This window comes from Oryza brachyantha, chromosome 1, assembly GCF_000231095.2.
Source record: "Oryza brachyantha chromosome 1, ObraRS2, whole genome shotgun sequence".
NCBI lineage: Eukaryota > Viridiplantae > Streptophyta > Magnoliopsida > Poales > Poaceae > Oryza > Oryza brachyantha.
The window spans coordinates 22,699,121-22,726,581 of NC_023163.2; the positions used below are offsets into that span (position 1 = coordinate 22,699,121).

General features: G+C 41.6%; 4 protein-coding genes and 1 non-coding gene across 8 annotated transcripts; all 5 read left to right on the plus strand.

The window, feature by feature from the left end:
- Nucleotides 1-2,414: 2,414 nt before the first annotated feature.
- LOC102717941 (putative disease resistance protein RGA3) lies at nt 2,415-7,689 on the plus strand. Of its 2 annotated transcripts, XM_015839412.2 has the most exons (3): nt 2,415-5,020; nt 5,118-7,009; nt 7,086-7,149. In XM_015839412.2, exons 2-3 carry the CDS (start codon nt 5,892-5,894, stop codon nt 7,087-7,089), a joined length of 1,122 nt encoding a protein of 373 aa, XP_015694898.1. In that variant the 5' UTR covers nt 2,415-5,020; nt 5,118-5,891; the 3' UTR covers nt 7,090-7,149. The 2 variants fall into 2 exon arrangements, with proteins under 2 accessions (XP_015694898.1, XP_006644638.1); XM_006644575.3 differs by having other exon boundaries at nt 5,118-7,689.
- Nucleotides 7,690-10,802: 3,113 nt separating this feature from the next.
- Nucleotides 10,803-12,469, plus strand: LOC102718220 (putative disease resistance protein RGA4). Of its 2 annotated transcripts, XM_040520018.1 has the most exons (2): nt 10,803-11,087; nt 11,316-12,469. In XM_040520018.1, exons 1-2 carry the CDS (start codon nt 10,803-10,805, stop codon nt 12,300-12,302), a joined length of 1,272 nt encoding a protein of 423 aa, XP_040375952.1. In that variant the 3' UTR covers nt 12,303-12,469. The 2 variants fall into 2 exon arrangements, with proteins under 2 accessions (XP_040375952.1, XP_040375951.1); XM_040520017.1 differs by having other exon boundaries at nt 10,803-12,469.
- A 1,372-nt stretch (nt 12,470-13,841) lies between these two features.
- On the plus strand, nt 13,842-17,732 carry LOC102720108 (probable acyl-[acyl-carrier-protein]--UDP-N-acetylglucosamine O-acyltransferase, mitochondrial). Of its 2 annotated transcripts, XM_015838468.2 has the most exons (11): nt 13,842-13,972; nt 14,047-14,138; nt 14,442-14,566; nt 15,052-15,160; nt 15,404-15,496; nt 15,571-15,687; nt 15,781-15,864; nt 16,265-16,369; nt 16,569-16,655; nt 16,729-16,891; nt 17,318-17,732. In XM_015838468.2, the coding sequence occupies exons 1-10, from the start codon at nt 13,903-13,905 to the stop codon at nt 16,840-16,842; spliced, it is 996 nt and encodes a 331-aa protein (XP_015693954.1). In that variant the 5' UTR covers nt 13,842-13,902; the 3' UTR covers nt 16,843-16,891; nt 17,318-17,732. The 2 variants fall into 2 exon arrangements, with proteins under 2 accessions (XP_015693954.1, XP_015693959.1); XM_015838473.2 differs by lacking the exon at nt 16,569-16,655.
- A 288-nt stretch (nt 17,733-18,020) lies between these two features.
- TRNAV-UAC lies at nt 18,021-18,093 on the plus strand. Its single transcript has one exon. It is a non-coding gene; the product is annotated as a tRNA-Val (tRNA).
- Nucleotides 18,094-25,749: 7,656 nt separating this feature from the next.
- LOC102718500 (transcription factor RAX2-like) lies at nt 25,750-27,451 on the plus strand. The gene is made up of 3 exons (XM_040519971.1): nt 25,750-25,885; nt 26,237-26,366; nt 26,478-27,451. Exons 1-3 carry the CDS (start codon nt 25,750-25,752, stop codon nt 27,091-27,093), a joined length of 882 nt encoding a protein of 293 aa, XP_040375905.1. The 3' UTR covers nt 27,094-27,451.
- Nucleotides 27,452-27,461: the final 10 nt, after the last annotated feature.

Here is a 27,461-nt window from a genome sequence, read left to right on the forward strand (position 1 = left end):
TCTGTCGAAGAGTATCTTGATCGCCTCGCTCCTATGCCACCGCTACCTTTATCTCGCCGCTCCTGTGCCGTCGATCAGATCGTCGAAATATAGAAAGTCACCAGCGCCGATCAGATCGTCAGAATCCATAAAATCACTAGTAAATGAAAGTCGAAGACGTAAATCGAATGAACTTGACTTTATTGTATCAACTATAATTTACAAAGCGCACCAACAACGCTCCTCTCAAAATTGTTGATCTAGAACCAACAACTATTCAACTTAAATTTTCTAATTCTAAATCTCACAAAAAGCACACCGGGGGCATACCCCTCGGTACCTATTTATATCAACAAAATCTAACTCTGACTAGAAATCAGACTACTTATCCTAGTAAGACTCATCTCTCCAAAACTATCTCCAACTGCAATCCGATTTTATCTTCCGCGCTACAGTAACCGAACCGGTGCTACAGTAACCGATTGCGCTACAGTAATAACCCGCACGGCTACAGTAACCCGACCAACTCCTTTTCGCTTTTTCTCATCCGATCTTGATCCGATTTAATTCGCGAATTTTCCGATGCTTACACATGCAACATGTGAAGCCCGTTACGACTCTATCCCACACGGTGTTTCTCCACCATGTGCCATCTCGTATTCAACATCGTCACCCAGCATCCTTGATCGTCCGGACCTCAGCTACTCCCTGAGCTTAGTCACGATTCCACCGCCGGTGACCGATATTGACCTCTGAGAATCACGACTCTACTCCAACCATGTCACATGGCATTCCGACCATCCAGACCTCGGTTCCTTCCTGAACTTAGTCATGGTCCGCATCCCGACCATCCAGACCTCAGTTCTTCCCTGGAACCTAGTCATGGTCCTTACCAGCCATTGACCACAGTTGACCTCAAGTCACCAGCACACACAGAGACAAACCAACCGCTTCCGGGCACAGATATCACAACCTAACCCACATTAGTCACACACACTCACACCAACACAATAACTGTTTCCAAACTAAATCTATCAATTTACAAGCCAATTGTTCATCATAAAATATAGATCATGACTATGATCTTACAGATACATCCCTAGTATGCAAAACTTCACGATACAAGTGAAAGATGTAGTTCTAATGAAGACAGGGGATCCAACGACGTTCTCCAGCTTGCTAACGTGAAGCAGTGCTTGACTCCATTGATCAGACAGCTCCGGCAACTCTGGGAGGAGCATACGGCTGGTGGATCCAGCAGCGCGAACTGCTCCTACAGCTCTGCTACAACGGTGGCTTTACCGTATGCCCCCACCCATTCCACCCTGGCTGGTGGACATCAGAAGTAATATTGCCACTCCCAGGATTGCAGAGCGTGGATGAGCCACGGCAATTGCTTGTCTGTTGATTACTCGCTAGCTAGCTAGAGGGATACTGTCCGTTATGATGCGTCTGCATGGTTATTTATACATGGCTCCTCCATGCATGTTTAATTTATTATAACCGATTGACCGTGCTTTATTGAAGCCTTAATTGATGAGTCGATGCATGCATGCTTACTAGCTAGCTAGTGCGTAAATTGGTAATTAATTAGTTTGTTAGCAGTGACAGATCCAAAAGAAAAAATATTAGGAGAGGTTGAACGAAAAAGAACTGTTTTTAGCCCTTACTTCTCTTTAGTAATACTAGAAATTTTCTTGCGGGGGCTAAGGGGGGCTTCAATGGCGCAGATCGGACAGAGGGGGGGCTAAAGCCCCCTAGCCCCGGTGGTAGATCCACCCCTGTTTGTTAGGTATATCGGTTGAGTTGGATATGTTCAGTCGCCCTTATATATAATATGGATATATGTAGAGACGGTTTGGCAAGCGGCGTTCATATCCTCTATATTTTCTTTTCTAAGTTACAACTATGCTGCCAAACTAGACAGTCATACAAAGAGGAATATTTTCACAAGTGCTGTTCTAGAATTGGTTAGGTCGAAGATACATTAGGGTACTAGTTTGATCATGTGTGGTCGTGCTAACTCATGATGTGCACACTTGAAACTTGTGAACTCTGTTATTATTTGTGAGGTACGTTGATCCTCACTATGGAAGCTTGGTAGGGTATTTTAGCTCTGGCATAACAAATCATGAACCAATTTTTAACATATTTTGGAATACAATACTTAACTGTCTGTGGCATAATAATACTATTTTGTCGCTCCACCTCTCATAATATATTTTTTCCAACAAAAAGAAAAGCCCAAGTGGCCATTTTAACCGGAGTAGAAGGTCATTGGGAGAAAAAAAATAGATGGATGGTATTCAGCCCACAAATCATTCGAAGTCCAGGCCCACAACTGGCCCATAAGCCTCAGCCTTCTTCGTCGCAGCTCGCTAGCAAGCATCATGTTTCCAAGGCCCAGTTGGGCTCTCTCTCTCTCTCACTCTCGCCGCATCCGGTCCGGCGATGGTTGCGGGCGCGATCTCCGCCGGCCGGCGAGCGGCGCGGGCGTCCGCGGCGGCGCTGTGGTCCTGGCGGAAGCAGTGGTTGCTTCTGCACATCCAGTTCCTGCCGCCCATGCTCGCCGTCGCCGGCCGCGCGCTGGAGCTCGGCAGCGCGCTCCCCGCCGCGGCCCTGCGCGCCGAGCTGGTTTGCGGCGCCGGCCCGGTCCTCCTCCCCGCCTGACTTTCCGCGCCGGCGTGATGGGTAAATATCACACCTAATGAGCTATTGGGTGTTGAAATTTGTTGTGGCTTCGAACAGATGGAGCTTCGGTGCCCTAGATGTCGCGCTCTCTACGCTCGTAGTATTTTTTTTCCAGGTTGTATCGAGATCTCCTGCCAAGCTGCTATGGGTATTGGGGATGAAATGCCACACTCGGCTAGCGACTGGGGCACTTTCCTCAATTAATGACTATGATTTGATCTAACTATTGACTAGTCACCATTCTAAAAACAACTATTGAGCAGTCCAGGTCTCAGTGCCGAGTGCCAGAGTGTGGCATGTGATCAGTAACATCGTTGCTGACTCTGTGCTTGTTTACCCTCTGCTTGTTAATACAAAAAATTCCGGCAAAAAGAATTTCATGCTCTCTTACAGTGCTAGGTGCTAATACACATTGAACTTACCCATTCTTGCTGCAATGAACCAATGAATAGCTTCCTTTGATAAAGGTTAATGTATGTTAGCTTCCTTTGATTAGGTTAATGCATGTTATGTCTGATTATAGTTATAGCAAAGCTATTTTGTCTCACTGTTCTTAGTCAAGTATATTCTGGAAGAACTGTTATAGTCAATGCCTCACAGTGCCTTTGTAGAATCATGCTATCTAGATAGCAGCCATCTAATGATTTCGATGTGTCAAAAACGATTGTTTCTTCATGGCCTGAATGGCCAGCATGCCGGGGAACCTGATCTGGGAAACTAGAGCTTCACCAAGGGTCAGGTTCTTCGTATGGCTGGCTACGAGAGGTAGATTCCTCACAGCCGATAACCTCAGCAGGAGAGGTTGGCCCAACCAGCAGCTCTGTCCACTCAGCACATCGGAAGAAGAGACTTGCCGCCATCTCTTCTCGGATTGCGTTTTCGCTCGACAAGTTTGGGTAGCGATCAAGGGTTGGATTCAAGTGGATTGCCCGCTACAAGATCAGTCGCACGAAGACCTAACTTGGGCAATCTGGAAGGAGCGGAATGGCAAAATCTTCAATCAGAAACTGAGCACAACAGCCCAGATTTACAATGGCATTCGAGCTGAGGTCATAATCTGGAAAGAAGTGGGCATATTTAATGATGGAGAAGGCTGAGGGAGGGCCATAGAGGAACCCTCTCCCCACTCTGTTCTTCTTTCTTGTTTTCTTTTCCTTTGGACATGGTTACTGGCTAAAGCCTCGGCAGCATCTTGTCGTTGTACTGCACCCCCTTTCACCTGTACATTCCCCCTTCGGTCTTAATGAATTTCGGTTGGTTGCTTTCGGCCAACCCGGCAAAAAATTTCACAACAGTTTACCATGGAGACCTTCCTTTCTGCAGTTCTTGGTAATCTTGTCAGCAGTTCCATGTCCTTGTTGATAGATACTACTGGAAGCACCAGGGTGTGGAGGAGAATCTGCAATTGCTGTACCACGTGCTGCTGTTGATCCAAACCACCTTTGAGGAGGCCTAGGAGGCACATCACAAACCAAGTGATGATACTACAACTTCAGATGAGAAATGCGACGATGTACAAGGCTACTACATGTTTGATAGTTTCAACTTTCAAGTACCAAATTACCCCAGAAAAATCTCAAGGTGAGTTGTGATCACTTGTACCCCTTGATCCAATTTGGGCCAGCAAAGTGGTTTTGTTTATCTACTAGAACAAGGGAAATAGTATTGGAAGGGGAAGAGATAAAAGAGCTGCGAAAGATGGTTGGTACCTCGAAAAACATTGTTGCAGACATGAAAGAGTTTGTTAGGTTTCTCATAGTTACCCTCGTATGTTTGGCCAACCTTATTGCAGTCATTTATTGTTGGAAAACTACATGGTTGGTTGTCAAGCTGCACAGGAGAGGGTCATTAACTTCTTATTGAGCATGTCTGCTATGGTGAAAGGGCGTGTAAGCACTTCTCCTCAATCATTGTATGTAGGGGAAATGGTTTCAAGGGTAGAAATTTGGTACCTGCAGAAACCAGTGTAATCAATTATCAAAATCTTACCTCAGGCAAACAGTCACTAGCTATCATTGAACTTGTATATGATATGGATGATGGAACGTAGAGAAGAATACCGCACAACCTGAGGTTATGCTGCATAGTGCCTGTGAGTAAGATCGTAATAATCAGTCGGTCAGAGAAGATAGCATCTTTTGGAAATTGGAACAACAGAAACTCTTCAGCTAAATTTTCGGACCCAAGAAGCTTCTTGGTATTTCTTTAAGACTGTTGCATTTGGGAGCACAAATTCAGAAGAGCATCCATGTGTATGGAGATTGCCTCCCTGTTAAGCCAATCATCCATCGCAGCAAATGCCATTGAACATTGGTGGTGTACTCAGATCTAATTTTAATCCTCAGTTCAGGTACAAGGTTTTTCTTCGCTTGAAATATTTCACAGACAGACATACCGTTTTGCTTAGTGAATACCTGATTGTTTCAATGGTTTGCAATTGGTAATAGGTGTGCTGCTCGACATGATGATCTTCCCAAGATAACATCAAGTGATATTCTTAAGGAAGTCTGAAACCTCAAAGAAAATTGATGCCCTACTGTGGCAGTCGGGCAACCTCATTATGGGCACATTGCGAGATACTTGCACAGTCGCCATATATGGTGCCTAAGAGGAAGCATTTCCCAGCATCGGATGGTTACTTTGATCTGAAATTATGTTGATATTGTCAAACTTGTGTCGAAAAATATTGTCATGATCCAGCAGGTTGGACCCATCCATGCGGTTCACTATGTAGAATTCTGGTGTGGTCTATATATTGCTGACTTTACAATCTTTGTAACCCTTCACTGGGATCCTAAATTCAGATTCAAAATTCAGAAAAGAAAAATCAGCACCAAAGGTTTGCTAGGCAGAGTCTTGCTTCTCTGCCAATCTTTTATTCCAAGAGTCAAAGTAAAACATTGAACAACACAATCTATTCTTCAAGCAAATCATCAGTAGCAAGCAAGATAACGTCTGCTAATTCAAAGGTCCAACATGTGCGCGGAAAATCACCGCCTCTGACGAGGCTTTCGTTGGCCACTGATCGACGACCGATTGTGCAGTCAAAAGACCGATGAAAGTCCGGAGCCAACAAGCGGTCGCTGTCAATGAACGACCTAGAAAGCAGCGGCCTTGCAATGCCATAATTCAACAAAAAAAAACACGACAACCCCTTGCGTAAGTCGGATGCCCGATTGATTTCATTGTTTTCAGTCACAACACCTCACTGTGTCACCACCATGGACACCTTTTCTGCTGTTCTTGGTGATCTTCTCAGCAGGTGCATCTCCTTCGCCATTGACAGATGCCACCAGCAGCACCAGGGCGTGGAGGAGGAGGGGAACCTCCAGCGGCTGCGCCGCGTGCTGCTGCGGATCCAAGCCGTCGTCGAGGAGGCCGACGGGAGGTGCATCACGAACAGAGTGATGCTGCAGCAGCTTAGCACGCTGAGGGACGCGATGTACAGAGGGTGCTACTTCCTCGACAACTCCAGGTGCCGAACTATTCAAGCGCATGCTACCTACGAGGTGGGTGATCACTCTCCTGGCCTGTCCCCTTTCAGCCCATTGAAGCGTCTCTGTATCTCCACTGGAGCATGGAAAATTCTGCCCAGAGCCGTGGAGAAGAATGAGCTGCAGAGGATGCTCGATCACCTGGAAACCGTAGTTTCAGACATGCAGGAGTTTGTTGTGTTTGTGAGCAGCTACCCTCGTGTGCCTCGCCAGCCCTACTGCAGCTACTTGTTGCTGGAAAACTGCATGTTTGGCCGCCAGGCAGAGCAGGAGAGGGTCATCAAGTTCTTGCTGGAGCCACGTCCTCCTGGTGCTGCTAAAGGCATCGATGTGCTTCCAATAATCGGACCAGGCGGAGTTGGGAAGAGCACTCTTGTTGAGCATGTCTGCTTCGATGAAAGGGTGCGTAGATGCTTCTCTACAATTGTTTACTATGGCCCAGACAGTATTAGGGGTGGAAGTCTGACGGTTTTGGCAGACACCGGCATGATCAAACATCGAAATCCTGTCACGACGGAACAATCGCTAGTTATCATCGAACCTGGGAATGATATGGATGATGAAACATGGAGGGGGATATTGCACAGCCTGAGAGATGGCCACATAACTACTGTGAGTAAGATCATAATAACAAGTCGATCAAAAGAGATGGCAACTTTTGGAACAACAGAAGCGCTTCAATTGGATTTCCTCACGAAAGAAGCCTTTTGGTATTTCTTCAAGACAATAGTATTTGGGAGTACAAATCCTGAAGAGGAGCCGAAGCTAGCATCCATATGTATGGAGCTTGCAACCATGGTGGATGGATCGTTCATGGGTGCACACATCTTTGGTGACATACTCAGGTCTAATTTTAGTGCTCAATTCTGGTACAGGTTTCTTAAATGCTACAAATTTTACACAGATATGCATGTCCGTCAGGTAGGTGAACACCCAAGCGAAGTATATAGGGGAATAAGCGGACGCACGAGCATTTGGACATCTAAAAATCGGTTTGTCACCACAGCAACATATGCGGTGACATATAGGCTTTATGAAGCAAGTTCTGCGAATCTGGATGATCAATCCATCGTACCGGTAAACGATGTTTTTATTGGAAATTTTCAGATTCAGGGGAAAATTGATGTCCTGCTATGGCGATCAAAGATACCACCTTACTACAGCTACATTGCGCATTACGAGGTACTTGCACGACAGCCGCAGATGCTGCCTAACAAAAGAAAGCGATCCAGGCCGCTGGCAGAAGGGTTAGTTTGATCTGGAATTATTTTATGTCACTCTAGAGTTGGTTCGTAACAGCAACTGATAGTTCCGTGAATATGCTGATTCAGTTCTTAGCTAGTTATTTTAACATGCATTTTGCTCCCTTGTTTTCCCCTTTCTACAGTGTAAACTACACTATTAGTCGTGTACATCTCTTTTCATGGATGTAATATTATCTTCTGTTATCCGATCCTCTCGACCTATATGTTCTTTTCCTACATTGGGATATACTATATCATTGTATAATAAATAGAATGGTACTCCATCCGTTTCATATTATAAAACAATCTGGATTTGTCTAGATTTATTCATATATCGACGTATGTGTTTTGTATATGTGTCTAAATTCATTAGCACACGTATGAATTTAATCAAGACCAGAAAGTCGTATGATGTGGAACAGAGGAAATACATTTTATTTTACGTCCAATTTATAATAATTCACTTGTAAATTTTAAACCCACTTAATGAAAATTTGTCCACCCAGCTAGGGTTATAAGAAGGGTTGTTTTATAAAGAAAAAGAGAGTGGAGTGAGTGGAGTTCAATATTTCAACTTTTGTTTTAAGGCATCATTTTACCATGGTCATTTATATTGAGTTCGACATTAAATATGTTCATAACAAATTATTATTAAATGAGATTTGCTTCAGTCCAACAAAAAATACTTCTAGGTACCGGTATCTCGCGGTACCAAAATTATTTTTGATCATTAGATCTAACAGTGCACATCCTGCTCAGCTAGATCTAATAATAAAGAACAATTTGGTATCTCGAGATACCGGTGCCTAAAGATACTTTTGTTGGACTGGAGCAAATCTCTTATTAAATACAAAAATCTTGACCAAACGAAGGTACAACGAATCATAATTGTAGTGGTTCCACTTTGTATCACTAAACTTACGTGTGGTTAAGCTATTTGTTAGCAAAAAGTAACTTATCTCAGAATACAAAAGATTTTGTCAGTACAAATATATATCCAAAGTCTTTTATATTTTACGACGGGACTAGTACAAACTGTAAAGTTTAAACCTTGAAATGTGTGCATGTCGTGTAGATTTGTACTCCCAATATTGCAAAACATAGGATTGTTAAGCAGGGTTTAAAGAGGAAACTAATCATTAGACAAATAAAAATAAGGAATGTGCTTACATTTTTCATTGCACATAACTTTCTCAATGTAGACTAAATTTTTTAGTAGTGAGTTACTGTTTAATTTATTATTGCAACTTGTTTTTGAGAATACGCAACAACATATCTTTTTTATTGATGAAGGGGGAGGAAAAACTTTTACAACAGCCAGGAAGTTATTTACAAAGGGCAATGGAAAGGAAAAGGACTGAACAAAGCATTGTAAGTCTATGTCTTCTGGTAGACGCTGCGATCTATGGGTGAACTAGCATCCTCATCTTTTTACTTCTGCTTATGCTTATAATACAAAATATAAATATTTAACCTTAAATTTAGAGTTGATTTTGAGGCTTTTCGCTAAAGTTTATTTTCAGCCTTACCTTTTAGATCGCTAAAAATATATCTATACTACTTTAAATGTCTCTAGTGGTGGTGCCGGTAAATTTAACACTTCACTGCTTTCTACGGTTTTTTTTAAATTAGCCTATCATATTTCCTTATATTATAGAATAGCTCATATTTAGTTCAAACAAGTGATATTAATATAGTTGAGAAAGAAATACTATAACATTTTGTAATATATTTACATAGCAAGGTATGCGTATTTTCTTATATATATATATAATTTTTATTTATAAATTATTTTTTTATATAAATATGCCGTTTGGCCTTTTTCCCAACCCCTAAATTTTGTCAGACAGGCATGCCCGCAAAACGCCATAGTGCCACCTCAATTGCAGCATCTTCAGCCACCTGGACCATCGTTCTGCTGCAACCATCGAATATTCTCTCGTTTCTCTCCTTCCAAATTGTCCGAGCCAGCACGACGACGATGGTGTCGAATCCTCTGCGAGGCGCCAAGCAAATTTTCGTCCGCTTGTTGCACCACCAAGAGACAATTTTGTGTCACCGAGGGGAAGCGATTCGCTTGAGGGCATTTAACTTCTTGTCACTCTTAAGAAATAATATCTAACATATTTGTCATCTGCTGTTTATGACATATGAGCTCTTATATGTCTATGATATATGAGCCCAGTGACAAATATATTAGCACTATTTTTAAAAATAATAAAAAATTAATTATTCCTTCGCTTGGCCGATGCCCAGAAGCACTGTCCACCAAAGTTGCAGGAGTCTCTTAGACAGCCCAGCAGAATGTGATCGTTTGCTTCTTCGTGGTGATCGGAGAAGAGACATTTCGGCCGATGGGGGAGATTTTTCTTGCTCAGACGGTTGCCTGTCCAGCAGCGGCAATGGGCGACCAACTATGTGAAGTATCGGCACTTCGGTGGAGCGAAGTTCTTCCAAATTTGGGGCTACAATTACAATTGTTTATAAGCTAAAATTTAAATTTTAAAACTTAATTTTGAAATTGATTTTATAGTTTTTTTATCACGGTACCAAATTGCTCAAATAGAATTTGAGTGTTGTATATAAATTCCAAAACTTATAAAAATAGAAGCTAAAAGTTGTGTACTATACTTCTATACAATGGTATATATAGAAATAAAATTTCAGAGTGATGTATTGAATCTAACTCTATGTGAAGCTAGCTTGCTCCATGCAAAACTGCGTGGGGGCAATCTAGTATAGATTATAACCCAATATGGTTTCGAATTTTAAAGTTGACTTTTTTAAGAATAATCTTGGGGTGATCTTCCTTGGCGGTCATGAATGAGAACAGGACAACAAAAGAGACGAAGTCAGCTCTAAAGATTTGCCAAAAGTCAAGGAAAACGTGGAACATAACAGTCTTGTCTACGAATAATAATACGACATGGAGAGTAATTTACCAATGACCTGTTAATTACTTGACTCTGAAGCGTAAGCGAGCTGACGCTTGCTTATTCTAAGGTCTTGCACGTGCTCTGAAAATCGCCCATCCCCTCCACTGTTGTGCCAACACCCAACAATGAAATGAGCCAACTTTTCGACTTTTTTATTTAAAAAAATCAAATATTATATTTACTAACAAAAAATAATTTGCAAACGAAATTTTTATATATATGTAATTTTAGCAAACTAAAAGCAAATGCGAAAAGATAAGCTATAATAAAAAAACAAAAATCTTAAAAATTCAAATAGAAGAGAGAATACGTGGCTGAAAAATTTGGAACAAACTAGTTGTCGCTGTCAATGAATGACCTAAACAGCGGCCTTACAATGCAATCCAACGGCAATATGACAGCTCCTTCTGTATAAGACTATAAGTCGCATGCCTGATTGATTCTTCTAACACCTCCCCATGGAGACCTTCTTTTCTGCTGTTCTTGGTGATCTTCTTAGCAGGTCTATATCCTTCGTCATTGACAGATACCAACGGCAGCAGCAGGATGTGGAGGAGAACCTACAGCGGTTGCATCGTGTGCTGCTGCGGATCCAGGCCATCGTCGAGGAGGCGGACGAGAGGCGCATCACAAACCAAGCGATGCTGCTGCAGCTCAGGGTGGTGAGAGCCACGATGTACAGAGGTTACTACTTCCTTGATAGTTTCAGGCACCGAGTCATTCAGGCGCATGCTCAAGACGAGGTGCGTGATCACTCTCTCGACCTGTCGTCCCCTTTCAATCCATCGAAACGGTTTTGCTCCTCCAGTGCAACAAGGAAAACTGTATGTGAAGTCTCGGAGAAAAAAGAGCTCCAGAAGATGCTTGGTGACCTGGAAAGAGCTGTTTCAGACATGCAGGAGTTTGTTGTGTTTGTGAGCAGCTATCCTCGTGTGATCCGTCAACCTTACTGCAGCTACTTGCTGCTGCAGAACTGCATGTTTGGCCGCCAGGCAGAACAGGAGAGGGTCATCAACTTCTTGCTGCAACCACAACATCCTTGTGCAAGAGGCATTGATGTACTTCCGATCATTGGACCTGGCCGGGTTGGGAAGAGAACTCTTGTGGAGCATGTCTGCCATGATGAAAGGGTGCGTAAATACTTTACGATTGTTTTCTATGGTCCAGATAGTATTGGGGGTGGAGACATGGAGCTTCTTGCCGACAATGGTGTAATCAAACATCGAAACCCTGCATCAACCGAACAATTATTGGTTATCATTGAACTTGTCAATGATATGGATGACAAAACATGGAGAAGAATATTGCACAGCTTAAGAGGAAACCATGTGAGTAAGATCATATTAACGAGTCGATCAAACAAGATAGCGACTCTTGGGACAACAGAAGCACTTCATTTGGATTTTCTTCCAAGAGAAGCTTTTTGGTATTTCTTCAAGACAATTGCATTTGGGAGCACAAATCCTGAAGATGAGCCAATGCTAGCATCCATATGTATGGAGATCGTGACCGTGCTGAAGGGATCATTCATGGCACTGCACATCCTTGGTGGTATACTCAGGTCTAATCCTAGTGCTCAATTCTGGTATAGGTTTCTCAAATGCCTTAAATATTATACAGACAAGCATATATATGTGCTAGGTGAACACCCAAGTTACGCTTACCGAAAAAGAAATGGACTTACTTTCATTTGGACGTCTCAAAATCAGCGTGTCATCGCAGTAAGATACAGTATCTATCAGTCAAGTTCTGCTCGGCCGGCTGATCTACGCATGTTTACATCAAGTGATATTCTTACTAGAAATGTTGAGCTTCCTGAGAAATTTGATGTCCTGGACTGGCAATCTAGCATACCTCCTTACTACTGCTACATGACGCATTACGAGAAGCTTGCAAGGCAGCCGCATATGCTGCCTAAAAGGAAGCGATCCCGGCTCTTGTCAGAAGGGTTGGTTTGATATGGAATTTGTGTTGGTATTGTCAAACTCTAAGTGTATATGGCACATCAAACACAAACAATATAGATTTTTGGCAATGTCAACAGACAGAGTCTAGCCATTTTGTTGGTTCACTTCTTAGCAAGTTGTTTAAGCAATTAATTTGGAGGTTGTCGGTGTATTTTTCCCTTGACGATGTAAACTAAACCATATAAACTTTTGACATAGCCTAGGTTCAAAACCTCACTTCTACCTATTTATACACACACTAATTAAGCTAACCAAAGATCAAGGTGCTTTTTATTGAACCGGAGCAAAACTTGCAAAATTTTAGTATCTTAAAATATATTGTATCTTAAGGTACTAAACTTTTACACTAAAAAATAAAGCATTGCTCTGGTCATTCCTTCTGTACCGTGAGGAACTAGTAGCATGAGGTACTAAAATTCTGACCATTAGTGATGACAGATCAAACGGTCACGATTGTATGGTATCTTGAGTTACTAGCTTGGTTATGGAGTGGGTAGCGCGAGTGGGCAACGATGGGAGGGTAAAATCATATTTTCGCGTTCGGATTGATGTTTGGATCGATGCAAGGTTCGACTGAGGTGGAGAAGGACTGTAGAGTAGCAAAACCCAAGGATTGTTGTCGACGGCAGCGCGTGGTGGCGCATCCATAGCGGTCGACGGCAGCGCGTGGCGGCGCATCCATAGCTGTCAACGGAGGCATCCCCTTCACGGCGGTGGCGGCGCATCCATGGTTCTCCGGAAAGCACTGCAGAAGCCAAATCGATTGACCTTGTAGCGACGACGACTACAACTCGTGCGGCCGTGGTGCTTCCGGGATGTCACCACCCCTATGGCTACTATTGCAACACCATTATTTGTTCTGATTAACCACGACAATATGGATTCAACTTCGGAAAAAAAATTAAAGGTAGCGCTAGTAAAAGCAACGAGACAATGCTTATTGAGGACAGTGTTTTTCTTAAGTTAATCGGCTAGGGGCGTAAATACCATTTCACCATAAAAATAGTGTTAGGCCACCTCTAATAGGTACCTATAAGTTATTTATAAGCTATACTATACAATTTTTAATAAAAAATTTTTAATAAAAGAGAGATAAAAACTATCTTTTGAAAGGTGCCTCTTGCACATATTTTAATATCAAGTGAGAATGAATTGGAGGGTCATTTGTACTAAAAGTTATTTACTAAGAGCTAGATCTTGTCTTTTATAATGCTTAGAGATAGTATGCTCTATTGTTCGAGGTGGTATTAATGTCGGATTGTTTTTTCTAAATAAATAAGATAAATAACGTTTAATATATTACACCAGTTTAAAATAGCATTAGTAAAGTCAAAACTAGAAGCGACGTTCCCATCCTCGTCCTGATAACGAACAAATTTTCTTCCGTCCGTGTGCTGCTGAGCGGTGTGCAAGTGCAGCGCACTCGTGCAACCATGTTGCTGGATGACGCCTCCCCGCTGTGTTGCGTGACTGATGTACGCGTCATCATATACCCGCAAGCGCGACGCATCAGCAGCTGTACCAAAGACCTCGTCGCCGCCGGGTGGTCCGCTCCACTCCCACCCTCCGTAACGCAAACCGCTCCCTCCCCATGGCCGCCGCCGCCGCCGCCACCCGAGCCGTCCGCCTCCTCCTCTCCTCCTCGCGCCGTCTCCACGCAAGTACGCTCCCCTACTCCCGCGGATTAACTACGATCTCCGGTTCTCCACCGCTCTCACGCCCTGGGTTTCTGCAGGCGCTTCCGAGGGAGCGGCGACGGCGAGGGAGGCGCACAGGAGCTTCATCCACACGGCCGCCGTCGTCCACCCCGACGCCGTCATCGGACAGGTGAGGCCTTCCGCGCTCGCTCGCTCCCTCCCTCCCGCGCGCCGGTTTGCGCGAGATCATGAGCTGCCGCTGCGCTGGCACCGGTGTTCGTGGTACTTCAAAAAGATGCAGCACGGACGGCCAATATGTCGTGGAGCCTACGTGCTTGGCTGTTGGATTCGATCCATGTAGAATGCGTGCTTACCTTTGCCTGGCTGATGCAAATGCTCATCGTCTGAGATACTATTCGTTTGTGCTTCGTATAAAATTCACTGCTTTCTTGTAGAAAATCATTGTGCACATGTGCCTTGAACCGTTCTGTAGGATGTCTCAATAGGCCCGTTTTGTACTGTGGGAGCTTCAGCAAGGATTGGTGATGCTTGCCAGTTACACGCTGGGAGCCATGTCATGGGAGATACCGAACTAGGAGAGAGATGTGTTGTTTCCACGTAAGATCTCATTTTCCCCGACTTCCTGTTTTCCTCTCCTTTGATTGTGATACTGAAAATAGAACATTCGCATGATATCGAAAATGAAGAAGGATAGATAAAAAAAAAATCGATTCCCCCCAATAGAAATTCTAGTAAAAGTAAGTGGATTGGATTATCACTAGTGCTATCATGATTCAGTATCTTTACAGGCTCCAGATGGTGGAGCTAATATGCTGTTTTATAAGGCACTTTTAAATAGTACAGATCCCCTATTAGTCTCTCTACCAGGACTGCAGTAGTTCCAATTTTCTTTCCCCACTACACCGAGCTAATTTTTTGCCATATCTTTTCTATCAACAATCGAGCCATACCCACTTACCCAGCACCATTTTAAGACTGAAATTTGCAATATTAAAGAATACATCATTTTGCATATTTTTTTAAAGAAAATCTGACTCTTATGACATGTGAACAATATAATGTGGAATTTAACTTTCTGGCAGTGGCGCTATCCTTGGTGCAGACATTCCTGGGAAGACTATTATTGGTGAAAACAATGTCATTGGACACCACGCGGCAATTGGTGTGAAGTGCCAAGATCTTAAGTATAAGGTTAGATTCTTTTATCACCAGATTTTTAGTGATGATGCCATGCTGTGTAGCGTTTTGGTTTTCTTGAATGCAAAGTCTGTCTATGAATTATGGACCTTAATCATCATCTCTAATATTGCAAATCTTCAATTAAAATATAGGCACAGCCTCTCATAATTTCCAATTTAGACTATGAATATGCCATCTAGCTACTTGCATTTTTTATGCTTTCTGCTGAACTTTAATGCGTTTCCTACATTTTAGTCAGGAGATGAATGCTTTCTACAGATTGGTAATAATAATGAGATCAGAGAGTACTGCTCTATTCATCGGTCTTCTAAATCTTGTGACCGCACGGTATTCAGATCCCTTGTCACAAGATTTTCACTGAACTCACTTTCGCCGTCTTACTAACAGTCATCTTTTTGTAGGTTATTGGTGACAATAATCTTATAATGGGTTCATGCCATATAGCACATGATTGCAGTATTGGCAACAATAACATATTTGCTAATAATACTCTTTTTGCTGGGCATGTTGTTGTTGAAGTGGGTGATTATTTTTATATTTTACCATGATAATCTTCATCCATTTTCTTGGCCCATAGCCCATTTGTTTATTGATGGAATTCATTGTTTCAGGATTGCACCCGTACTGCAGGGGCTGTTGTTGTCCATCAATTTTGTCATATTGGGTCATTTTCATTTCTTGGTGGAGGCGCTGTGGTATGTTGTGTCAATAAACTTTCTTCTGAATTCTGTAAAATTACTAAAGTTCTTATATCAACAAATTACAAGTAATGATAATGATCAAATAAGACTAAGAAGCAGGCCTTGGGAACTGAAGTCATAGAGTTAGCATGCACTGCATGTGATGATACTTTTTTTTTCTAGAAATAGATGCATGATCATTCAAAAGTATGTACACCAGGCTTGTGTCATGTCAAGTGTCAGTCCTTTTGCATATATTTTCTTTCCAACAATATTCCTGTTTGATGCTGATGACATTGTAGTTCCGACCATACTTAGCTGTTCACTTATACCAGCACTGCAATTCCTTGCAGTCTATGAACTCTGAATAAAAAGGTCTGAGTGTATCAAATTCATTTGGTTCAATTCGAATCAGGTTGCACAAGATGTGCCAAGGTACATGATGGTTGCAGGTGATAGAGCAGAGCTTCGTGGTCTGAATCTTGAAGGTCTTAAGCGCAATGGTTTCTCAGACCAAGAGGTTTCTATATACTTCTCAAATGTGTAACCTTTATTCATAACATGCTTGAAGTCTTTATGTTCCTTTAGTACTTGAATCTAAGTTGTGTGGGAGTACTTGCCCGGTGTTCCTTTTACTGATATATAACTTAGTGGCTAGATATTTGCAACCAGTTATTTTGTTTTGCCTTATATAATATTGTCTCACTTCATAAATGAAGGTACAGATGTTGAGGAAAGCTTATAAAAAAGTATTTATGCCATCTATTGATAGTCAGAGTAGCTTTGATGACAGGCTTGCTGAATTGGTAAACACACTTTAGCCATCTTTCTTGTTACTGCCACTGAATGCATTTATTTATTTGGAAATTTGTGTAACAGGAACATGAAACTGCGTTATCAGAAACTCCTGTATCCTATATGGTGGAATCTATTCGTATGTCGTTTGGCCAAGGACGCCGTGGAATTTGCAAATTTAGAAATTGGAACCGCTGACAATTCTGAACTCTCAAGTTTTACTGGCAATTTCCAAAAAACCACTTAGGTAATGCATACAATCTTCCAACGTTTTTGTGTTGGATGAGGTGGGGTGGGAAGATAATATTGTTGGGTAGATGTGATGTCATCAGAATTAAGTTTTGCAAAATATAATCCCACTCCGGAATGAGATAATCCAACTCCAGAATGAGGAAATATCTTTCCAGGAAGGTTGAACACAACCATCAAATTGAAAGTGCCTGAAGATTAACCTTGACTTTCAAACTTGAAGCCAACGTCTTTGCTTAGGATAGTGCATGAACTCGCATACACATGTGGACATGCATTTATTTGCTCTGAAAGCTGCTCCCTGATATTGCATACTTTCTAGAATAAGTTTGGATTGATACTGGTATTGAGTTGTTTTGGTCCTCGTGTTTGCTGTTTTTTTTAGTATTCCTCGTCAAGGCTAAATTGGATTGTAACGTTGCAGGAAACACCGCTCATTCTTTGATAGTTAAAGCAAGGGTTTCCTGAGAACAGGAATACATCATACAGACGTTGAATGCCACGTACTCCAGATTTTTGCCATTATCGTCGCATCAGGATATAGGACACTCAGAAGTTGGTGTAGTTTCCTTTTCTTTTTATTTCCTCTTGAGATGAGTAGTGGTGTTCGTGGATGCACAAATGCTCCGTAGCTGTACACATTTGGCGCTGCCTCGATTTTCCTCTTGTACAGTTTATGTATGATGCCTCATAATCTCAGGCTGGAAGTTGTAGGGTATGGTCCAAATTTTGCATTGGTGTTGGTCAGACGACGTCCAGTTTTGCTAGCAATTCTGAATCTGCTTTGCAGAAACCTTCATTCCGAATAAGCTCTAGTCTGCTAGGGCCTCTTTAAAGAGGGTCTTGCAAGTTCAGATGAATGATAGCTCGACTGTATATACATTGTCAGATAGCCATAGGGAAGACGAATAAAGAGATCCACACGCTGTCATAGAGCGGGTTCGCTTGTAAATAGGCCCAGACCAGCGCTGGTGAACTGGAAGGTAGTATCAACCTATATCAAATTACTGGAGTCGGTGGTAAGCAAATTATTTTATTGGAAGGCAACTGTGGAAAAATTCGAGTTGGTTTTCGGATAGAAGTAATGAAAATAATAAATAAATAATATATCCGTATTTGACATGAAAGTTGCTGTGGTGTAGTGGTTATCACGTCAGTCTTACACACTGAAGGTCTCCAGTTCGATCCTGGGCAGCAACATTTTTTGTTTTATTTTTTTAAATTTTTTTTCCAAACGTTGTGTGCAACATTGTTTTATTTTATTTTTTTTTCAAATAATGTGTATTTCCTTTCTTTTGCAACATTTTTTCCAAATGATGTGTGCTTCTTTTGTACACCTTCTCTTGAATCTCGACTTAATTGCTTGTTATTCTGAGTTTTTTTAAGAAGTATGCAAATAACCTGCTTGGGTACAAGATTAAGCAATTCGATCATATATTGACCTAGCTATATGAAAATAACAATCTATTTGTCACCTCTTTCCTACTTACCAATAAAAATAGTACATGCTAAAAAAACAATGTTGTTACTAGTATTTATTCGTGAGTGATCTATTCTTAACGGAAATATTGTACATACAATTTGCATTAGTCCAGCCATGATATACTGAAGATGCATATGACAAAATCTTGGTACAATGGTATTCAAACTTATCAAGCTTCTTTGAAAGGGAATATAAGTTTCTTCGATTATGATTTTGTCTTCTTTCTATATATTTTAAAAGTGGCTTCAATTTCTCATCATTTAGAAGCATAAACAAGTACAACTGCAGCCTTCACGAAGGAGCGCTAGCTAGTGGATGTGATTATGTGCGCTAAACGTACCCCTTACACTCTAAAACAGCTTCGTCTGAAGAGAGAGAGAGAGGGAGAGAGATGACTATAATTTTTTTGCAACGTGTTTTCTTTTTCAAAGTCAGGACCAAGTAATTTATATTTATAGTATATCTTTTTTTTGCGAAGAGTACATTTATTTTCATCCCATCTTTATCCATCATGATTTCATAAACATAAGAGAAGTGGTCTTTTAAGCTGATGTTTCGCTTTTTTTTCTCCAATAAAAACAAGGAACTTTTACATCATGATCAAACATGCAACCATTCGGTGCCATTTTAATTAATTGTTTTCGCCCATGCTGAAAAGTCAGGGTGGGAATGGACGAATGGTTAGGTTTTGTCCGTTTATCCATATCATCCATAATATGCTCCAGTAGATTTAAAATGATAACACTAAAATTAAAATGGATCAAATAGTTCTAACCTTAAGTACCTAGGATCCATATATTGATCATTCTAGCCGTCGTACTCATTTTACCCACTTTATTAATAATCATTTAATATGTATACACTCGGCCTAAAATTTTTAAACTCATACTCACACTAATTTTTTTAAAAAATTTGACTGAAAGTTGGTGGGATGGTTTATTACATAGAAGAACATTTTTATATAAATTTTGATCTATTTTTACATGTGGAACTCATGTATGTCTTTTCTTTTACCGACTAGATTACCCATTTTGTTATTCATGGATAAATTATTCACGTAATGAGCTTGGGGATTGACCTATTAGACCATAGGTTTATAAACTTAATAAAAAAGGTTTAGGTTGATTAATATCCAAACCATTCCCATCCTTACTGAAATGGCGATGATGTTCTCAAAATAAGTTTTTGACCGGATATACGTTTGCGTCTGAGCAGCTGAGTTTGAGCTGCCTTAAACGTATGCATGACATGAGCTTCAGTTTTAAATAAACAAGACAATGAATTTGTGTTTTTTATTTGAAGCTCTTAGTCCACACATAGTTACACGTGTAAACTGTTGCCTCAGCCCCAGAACATATGAAATTTGTCATACTAATATAACAGCCACAATCAATTCCCTAATAGATTCATGTTTTATACGGAAGATGAAATTGCATCTTCGACCTTTACACGGTAGGATACACAACCATAGGTTTTGGCATACAAAAACTTCGACAAACAACAATGTTATGGGTACGGAAGCTAAGCACGTGCACTTTTAATATCATGTCATCTGAGGTGGCATAGCAAAACAATACATTATACTTGTTATGTCATGACATGTCAATAATAGTTGGTATGCTCTCTAATCTTTTGACTTATAAATCAAAATTTAGATTTTTTAATCTTATGTTTGGTGCTGATTTTAGGGTTTTTATAGTAGTTTATTTTTTAGTCGTTGCTTTTACATCACCAAGAATATGTGTATAAAATTTTATCTATAAATTACTTTTCTTTTGTAGATATAACATTCGTTTTTTTAACAAGCAAAAATATGACCCCCGTGATGAATCCTTGTCACGCCATGGTCTTTTTACCGGTATTACAACGCTGTCCAATCATGCTAATTGGAATGACATGGAAGAAATATTTTCTGGAAGTAAAATAACATAGAAAAATATTTAGATGTGGAAATAATTAAGTTTTAAAATTAAATGATAAAGAATTATCTAAAAAAATTAAATGATAAAGAGGTTTAAACAATAATAAAAATCTGGTGATCGCATTGTCCAAGAAAAATTGGGGCATCGTCTCATCCAAAACAAGGTTTTGGACTAGATGGTCATCATTTTTAAGTCTAATATTATTGCTGCACTTAAATCCAAAGTGATCAAACTAAACATATATATCCGCCACCCAATTAGAATTAGGTTCTGTAATTTGTCAGAAGTCGTCAAAATGATAATAGCCACAGGCTCCATTCAGCAATTTGATGAGGCAAAGCATCAATCAATAAGGTAATGGCATATGTATACTATGGTCTACTCTTATACAGAGTATATATTTTCTTCGTCGGGCTAATTCTATCTATTTACTCCATCTTTATTTATTTTAATTACAATTGCAGTTTTGCACGGCGATTGAATACTATTTGCTGAAAATTCGTATGTGTTAATTGGTTTTCCAGTGGACACTCATAAATTAAAAACAGTACTGGTACACCTGTTCAAAATGTGTGATTTGGAGATAAGATCATAAGATTTGAGGACCTAAAGAAATTCGATGGACCTGATGGCCTAGGCGACAATGAACATGCCACCTAATATATATATGCAGTACACAACTACGCATGCTAATTGTCTTCAAAAAAAAATAGTGCATGCTCCAATCCATCTATATATGCAATTTAACATTGCGACATGAATCACATCACGCAGCTCGTGTGTGTGTTTTGGTGAACATTATTGGCGTACGAGTTTTGACGAACGTTTTATATCTTGTAACATCATGATACATCGCACACTCTCTTGTATGGTCAACTTGGCGCAGAGTGGCGACCCTGCTGATTAGCTAGCTGGTGGTTGGTGCGAGATGAAACTAAGAGATAATAGTATACTAATTAGCAAGTAGCAACATCCTGACAGGGACGGTATTCAATTGATGCTTTGCACCTTAATTATATAATCAGTGGATGGATTGATCATCGTATATAGCCAAACATGAAGCATGAGACAGCAGCAAATTTCCACGACAGTTAGTACACCAACTATACTTCCATTGGCTTGGCTTTTTCTTGCAGTAATAGTGTAATACTTCCAGCAAAAAAAAAAAACTATTCAGGAACAGACTCCAAAACCAACATGGTCTTAGTCGAAACCGAGGCAGCTGTTGTTTTCGGGAAACAACAGAATGCATTTTAATTTTGTTGAATGAAAATATGCACTTAAGAACAAGAGAAGCGTTAAATTGGGGGAGTTTTTAAACGGGACTTTTGGCACGGCTGTGGAAACAGAATATGTAGTTTCAACGTGCTCTGTTTATCTCTACATCTACTGGAACAACTTCTCGACACAAATTGGCCACTTGATTGTATCCTTTGAAGGATTTTGTTTCATGTTCTTATCGCTTGGACGGTCCACGTTATCCGTACCCAGCAGATGGAAGCATTATCCGGTGAGATTTGGATTTCCGGAATCGTTACGTCTTCAGCAGCTGAACTGTCATAAGTTTCCCTGTACGGTTTCTGAATCAAAACAATAATCACAATCAGAGAGATGCCACCATTCTTTAATTGCATTGGTCATCCACAACAGCTAGCAGCATCCTGATCCTGTACGATGAAGCAGCTTGGAGGTTTGATGTTAGCTAGGGAAGAGACAAGAAGACAACTAATTAATGGCCAATTAAAATGTTTCAGATATATAGCATTGCAAAAATGCATCAGAATTCTCAGACGCGTGTATACAATGTGCGCGTGAGAAAGGTCAGGAATAAAAGTTTAAAAAGGGAAAAAAAGTCAGGAATATTACTGTGAATTATTGGACACATACATATATTGTGACCGCTTGCGTGCCTGCATACAGCATTCACATGTGTACTCTATTCTCGTATCTGGATTGCTAAACTAATTAAAGTTCGATCAGATGAGAACAGTGTGCATTAGCATATACAAACGATAAAAGAAAACATGCATAATTAATTCTCTACATTAAGTATGGATAAAACAAATTGCATCAACCAATTGGAGCTGGAACCGTAAGAATCTTAATTAGAACATTCTACTACTCCTGCAGCTAATGATCAATTCAAGAAGAACATTCTACATATGTAATAGAAACTTTTTTTAACATACGCCATGCTTAGCTAGTAGCTAGATCAATAGGTGGGTCAATCTAGGATTGTCTAGTTGTTATTTGACAGAAAACTACTTCAGCAATCATGCGGATTTTGGCCATCAGATCGTGCTTAATTTGAGATTCACCCGAAACCTAACCGCTCCTAAGGGTTTTTTTTTTTTTTTTTTTTTTTTTTTTTTTTTTTTTTTTTTTTTTTTTTTTACCTCCGACGATACCACCGCCATCTTAGTGCGCTGCCGTGCCTCCCCGCCCCACCCATGTAAGGCTGCAAATGGATCGTAATCCAATTCAAATCCGCTTCAATTCATTTCTTTGCTAATTAGTCTGCCAAACCAACCCGTACTAATTATTCTTCATTGGGATCCAATCCAACTTTGATTTTAGCCTAACTCGCACCAACCCATTTGTTTAAATGGATTCAACCCACCCTTATAAAATGGATGCACCATTTGATATGTATAAACTCGGACCTAAAATTTTAAAACTCGCGTTCACACTATAAAAGTTTATCAAATTTGGCTGAAATTTAGTGGAATGATCTATTATGTATAAAAGCAACTTTGTGCAAATTTTGGTCGATTTCTACATGTGGGCCCCACGTATGTCTATTATCTTATCCATTAGCTATCCAATTAAAGGATCCATTTATCCTCCATGGGTTAAATCCATTTAGAACATAAAATAATCAAACCAAATCTAGTCCATACCAATCCATTTGTCTCTATAACCCAATCCAATCTAGACCATTTGAAGTTACAATCCATTTGCACCCAACCAAGCACAATTCAAATTAAAACCAACATATTTAACCCATTTCCATCCAACCCATTAGCAGGCCTAGACCATGCTCTCGTCCCCCGCTCTACTGTCATTTTCATCTTGGGCGGCTCCTCGCCATCAAAGGCGCCATCGTCGCCGCTTCGAGATATCGCCGCCCCCACCGTTAACATGGGCCCATTGCCAAGCCGCCTCCTCTTGCGCCTATTTCATCTAACCAAAGGGAACTCCCTCTCTTTCCAATCTTAAAAACCGATATATTATGACAAATCTGTTATTATTTAATCCTAAGAGCGATAAAAAAGTTAAATGCCCTCAAAGAAAACTTTTACAGTACATATACGGCTGGTGTAAATGACCGAACAATGTATATTGATTTATATATCAACTTAAATTTATTGAAGAGTAAAATTAAAAGGGCAAACTAGTATTTCGATATTATTGTGTGTCGAATAATTTGGTAAATCAATCTATTTGAATAGCTTCCTCAATAGGTGGGGGAATGCCAAGACGCATAAACTAAGAAGGAATGGTGCCAACGACACACGTGTCAATGTCGATCGCTATCGTGGTTCGATTTTTATGCTTGGCTTTAAACTAGATTACCGTATTACTAAACTACCTTTTTTACATTGTAGTCAAATCTAAGCACATCATTGTTTATACTAATATATATACCGCTAGTATATCATACCTTGAAATTCAATCAGTTTTCCTTAGGGCGGATCTACCACCCGTGCTAGGTGGGCTAGAGCGTGCCCTATCCTATCTGTATCATTGGAATCTGTATCATTGGAGTTACCTCAGTTTCCCCAACAAAATTTCTAAAGAGAAAGAAGGGCTGAAGGCGTCGAGAGACAGTCTAGACGAAGGTTGAAGAAGATATCGGTCTCTTCTAATATTTTTTCTAGATCTGCCACTGATTCTCCTCCCACTTCTTTCCCAACCCCGAAATTTAATTGGTCGTGTACCGCTAATCGCTCTTGCCGTTGCCATCTCGTCGGACCTAAAGAAGAGGAAGGCCAACACGAATCGTGACACGGATTTAACGGTTCAGTAGATCGGAGTTAGTTCCCCCTTTTCCTGACATATTTCTCCAGCTACGTTATGTATACGTAGAGCTAGCATATAGGTGACGATAATCACGTACGTATAGGTCATCAGATGCCACTATTTTCTTTTCACAGAGACCAGATCAATAGGGATTAATCAAACCGTCCAATTGTTTACAGTAGTCATTTGGCTTGCGACATTACCAATTACTTACTGTTCGTACCTAAGTGCACGTATTCGCATTTCTGCTCGCCGTGGACCGAAGTTACGACGATGGACACTGACGAAAAGCCACTGACTACATGCAGGCGTCATCGATCTTGCTGGCTCTTGTAGCACAGAGTGAAAAAAAAAAACCGTCCAGGTTCAGTAGTTTTAGTGAACCTGGCCATTTCTACCAAGTTCAAGAACTCTCCTGCATTTCATTTCAGACTAAAAAGAAGTACGGGTAGTCTTATATTCTTGATACACTCTAAAATAGGAAAAATAAAAACAAACATTCCAGCTTTTCGATTTTCCTAGAATATTTTAGCAACAATTTGGAAGTCTAATAAAGCGCCTCATTCAGATCATTGCCGTGTGCAACAAAGAGCTTTCTTGTGTGTTAGAAGTCAAAATTACCCTTCAAGAAATAAAGAAATCAAAATCGGTTGCAACAATGGCCAATGGATTATATGCTCATCTAGATAGGAGCATATACGTACGACGGTAGTTGCCAAGTTATCATCAAGTTAGGTCTCCTAGGCCTGTAGAATATATGTTTGCTGATCAGAGGACACAAGCAAGCGCCTGCCTATGGACATTTCTGTCGCTTGACCAAGCATTTCTATATGCTGCACATACACCTTTCCTATACGAAAAAACTGTCGCTTCGACCTCTGAAAATCCTGCAAGCACAAAATAATTAGTCGGCGACAAGGACGGGCTAAGTACAATATAATTTTTCTTAGGAACTAGACATCCAGTATTTATTCAAGTATTTAGAAGTCCAAAAAAACAATAGAAGACACGGTTATCTCACCATCGGCGTCTCCCGTAAAATACACAGAAACGAAGCTGACCGGTGGTGGTTGAACTTTTCTATAGCTTTCCTTGACGTTTAGATTATGAGATGAGACGGAGAGAGATGTGTGGTGTGTGTGCGGCGCGCGGTGCGCTCGGTCAACTTGGGGGCTCAGCTCTCGCTGCTGCCACGCGCTGACGCTGCTCGTTATAACCTCCGGCCTCGATCGCCGGGGCCTCACCAACCACGCCCGCGCTAGCTAGCTTTCTTCTTCCTCCGCGCGCCCGATAGCTAGCTCCTCCTCGACGTCGTCGTCGTCATCGTCGTCGTCGTTGATTAGCAGAGAGAGGTAGCTGTAGTGGAGTGAGAGCCGAAGTGCGAGCGTACGTGCGGTGTTGTGGGGGGGGAGAAAGAGAGAAAGGGAGATGGGGCGGTCGCCGTGCTGCGACAAGTCGAGCGTGAAGCGGGGGCCGTGGTCGCAGGAGGAGGACGCCATACTCAGGAGCTTCGTGGAGAGGTTCGGCAATGCCGGCAACTGGATCGCGCTGCCCCACAAAGCAGGTACTGCATGCCACTGCCGACCGACCTTGCGTTGCGTGCGCTTCTTTGGTTCTAATTTCCTTCTCTTGAAACCGTGTGCTACACTTGACAAGGTAGTTAGTTAGGACTGTGTTCGTGCATGGTTCGATGAATAGCGGTCAAGGCTTCTGTCACATGTAACTTTTTAACGGCATGGTGCATTTCTAGTCAAAAGATTGTTTAACAGTTCCATTGCTTTGGTGGAACGTCTCTGAAATGGTTCCTAGTAATAGTATCTCGGTTTGTCGGTGGTTTGGGACGGTTAGTTAATTGACACTGGTATGTACACGCAAGGATGATGTCATTAATGTGTTACCATTTGGTTGTCATCAGGGCTTAAACGATGCGGCAAGAGCTGCCGCCTCCGGTGGCTCAACTACCTCCGCCCGGCGATCCGGCACGGCGGCTTCACCGACGAGGAGGACAACCTCATCCTGTCGCTCTACGGCGAAATGGGAAGCAAGTACGTGTGCTCTAGTGATATACTCCACTTAATTGCTTGCATAGTTTTCATGCATGATCGTACGTCTTGTGCGTATACTGATTATTATGGCTGTGCCTGCGATGCACACAGGTGGTCGGTGATCGCGTCCAAGCTCCCCGGCCGGACGGACAACGACGTCAAGAACTACTGGAACACCAAGCTCAAGAAGAGGTACTTGTCCACCACAAGAGAAGTGACGACACCACCGTCCCCTGCCGCCGGCGACGACAGCATCGCCGCCGTCGACAGTCCATCCCAAGCCTCCAGCCAACCCTCTCCTCCTCCTCCTCCGGCCATCGTCAACCTCGACGCGCCCATCCTCGACAGTACCGGGGACGACAACGCCGAGCTCCTGCACAAGTCGGAGCAGCTGTACGCCGAACTGATGGGCCTCATCGAGCAGCAGTCGATGATCACCGCCGCCGCCCCGTCGACCCGGGATGCGGCGACCACGTCGTGGTCGCCGCCGGGAACGAGTCCAACCGCTAGCAGCAGCTGTGACGGAAGCAGCATGCAGATGCAGTGGCCTGTGGACGTGCATGAGAGTACGGTGCCGTTGTCATCAGAGTCCAGCAACAGCAGCAGCAGCAGCAGCGCCAGCAGCTTGTGGTTCTTCGACGCGTTCGGTGGCGGCTCGTTCCAAGACCTGCTCGGCGCTGCTTCCTTCGACGATGTCATGCTGTCGCAAGAGATGCTGTACTACTAGCTACTAGGAAAAAGAAATATCTGTGTCATCATTAGCATGGATATACGTACTTAGCAAAGTGGTAATTGAATTACTAAGTCCTGTGTGTGTTTAAGAACTCATATAAGTATGCATAGCTATATAGTTAGTGACGAAACGAGACGTAGTCATGACATGTACTATATATGCGAGTGTGCAACCAAAAGACTAGCACTGCGCGTATACGTTCGTGTGATATAATTGTGCCAAGGTCTCATAATTCACAGGTAAGAAATAGCCATGGGGTACTGGAAGATGACATCGGGTGTGCTGGGTCGCCCCAGCTTCTAGCTGTGTTGTAAGGTGAATCCATTGACTTGGCACAAACTTTTATAGGAGTGTTCAATCAA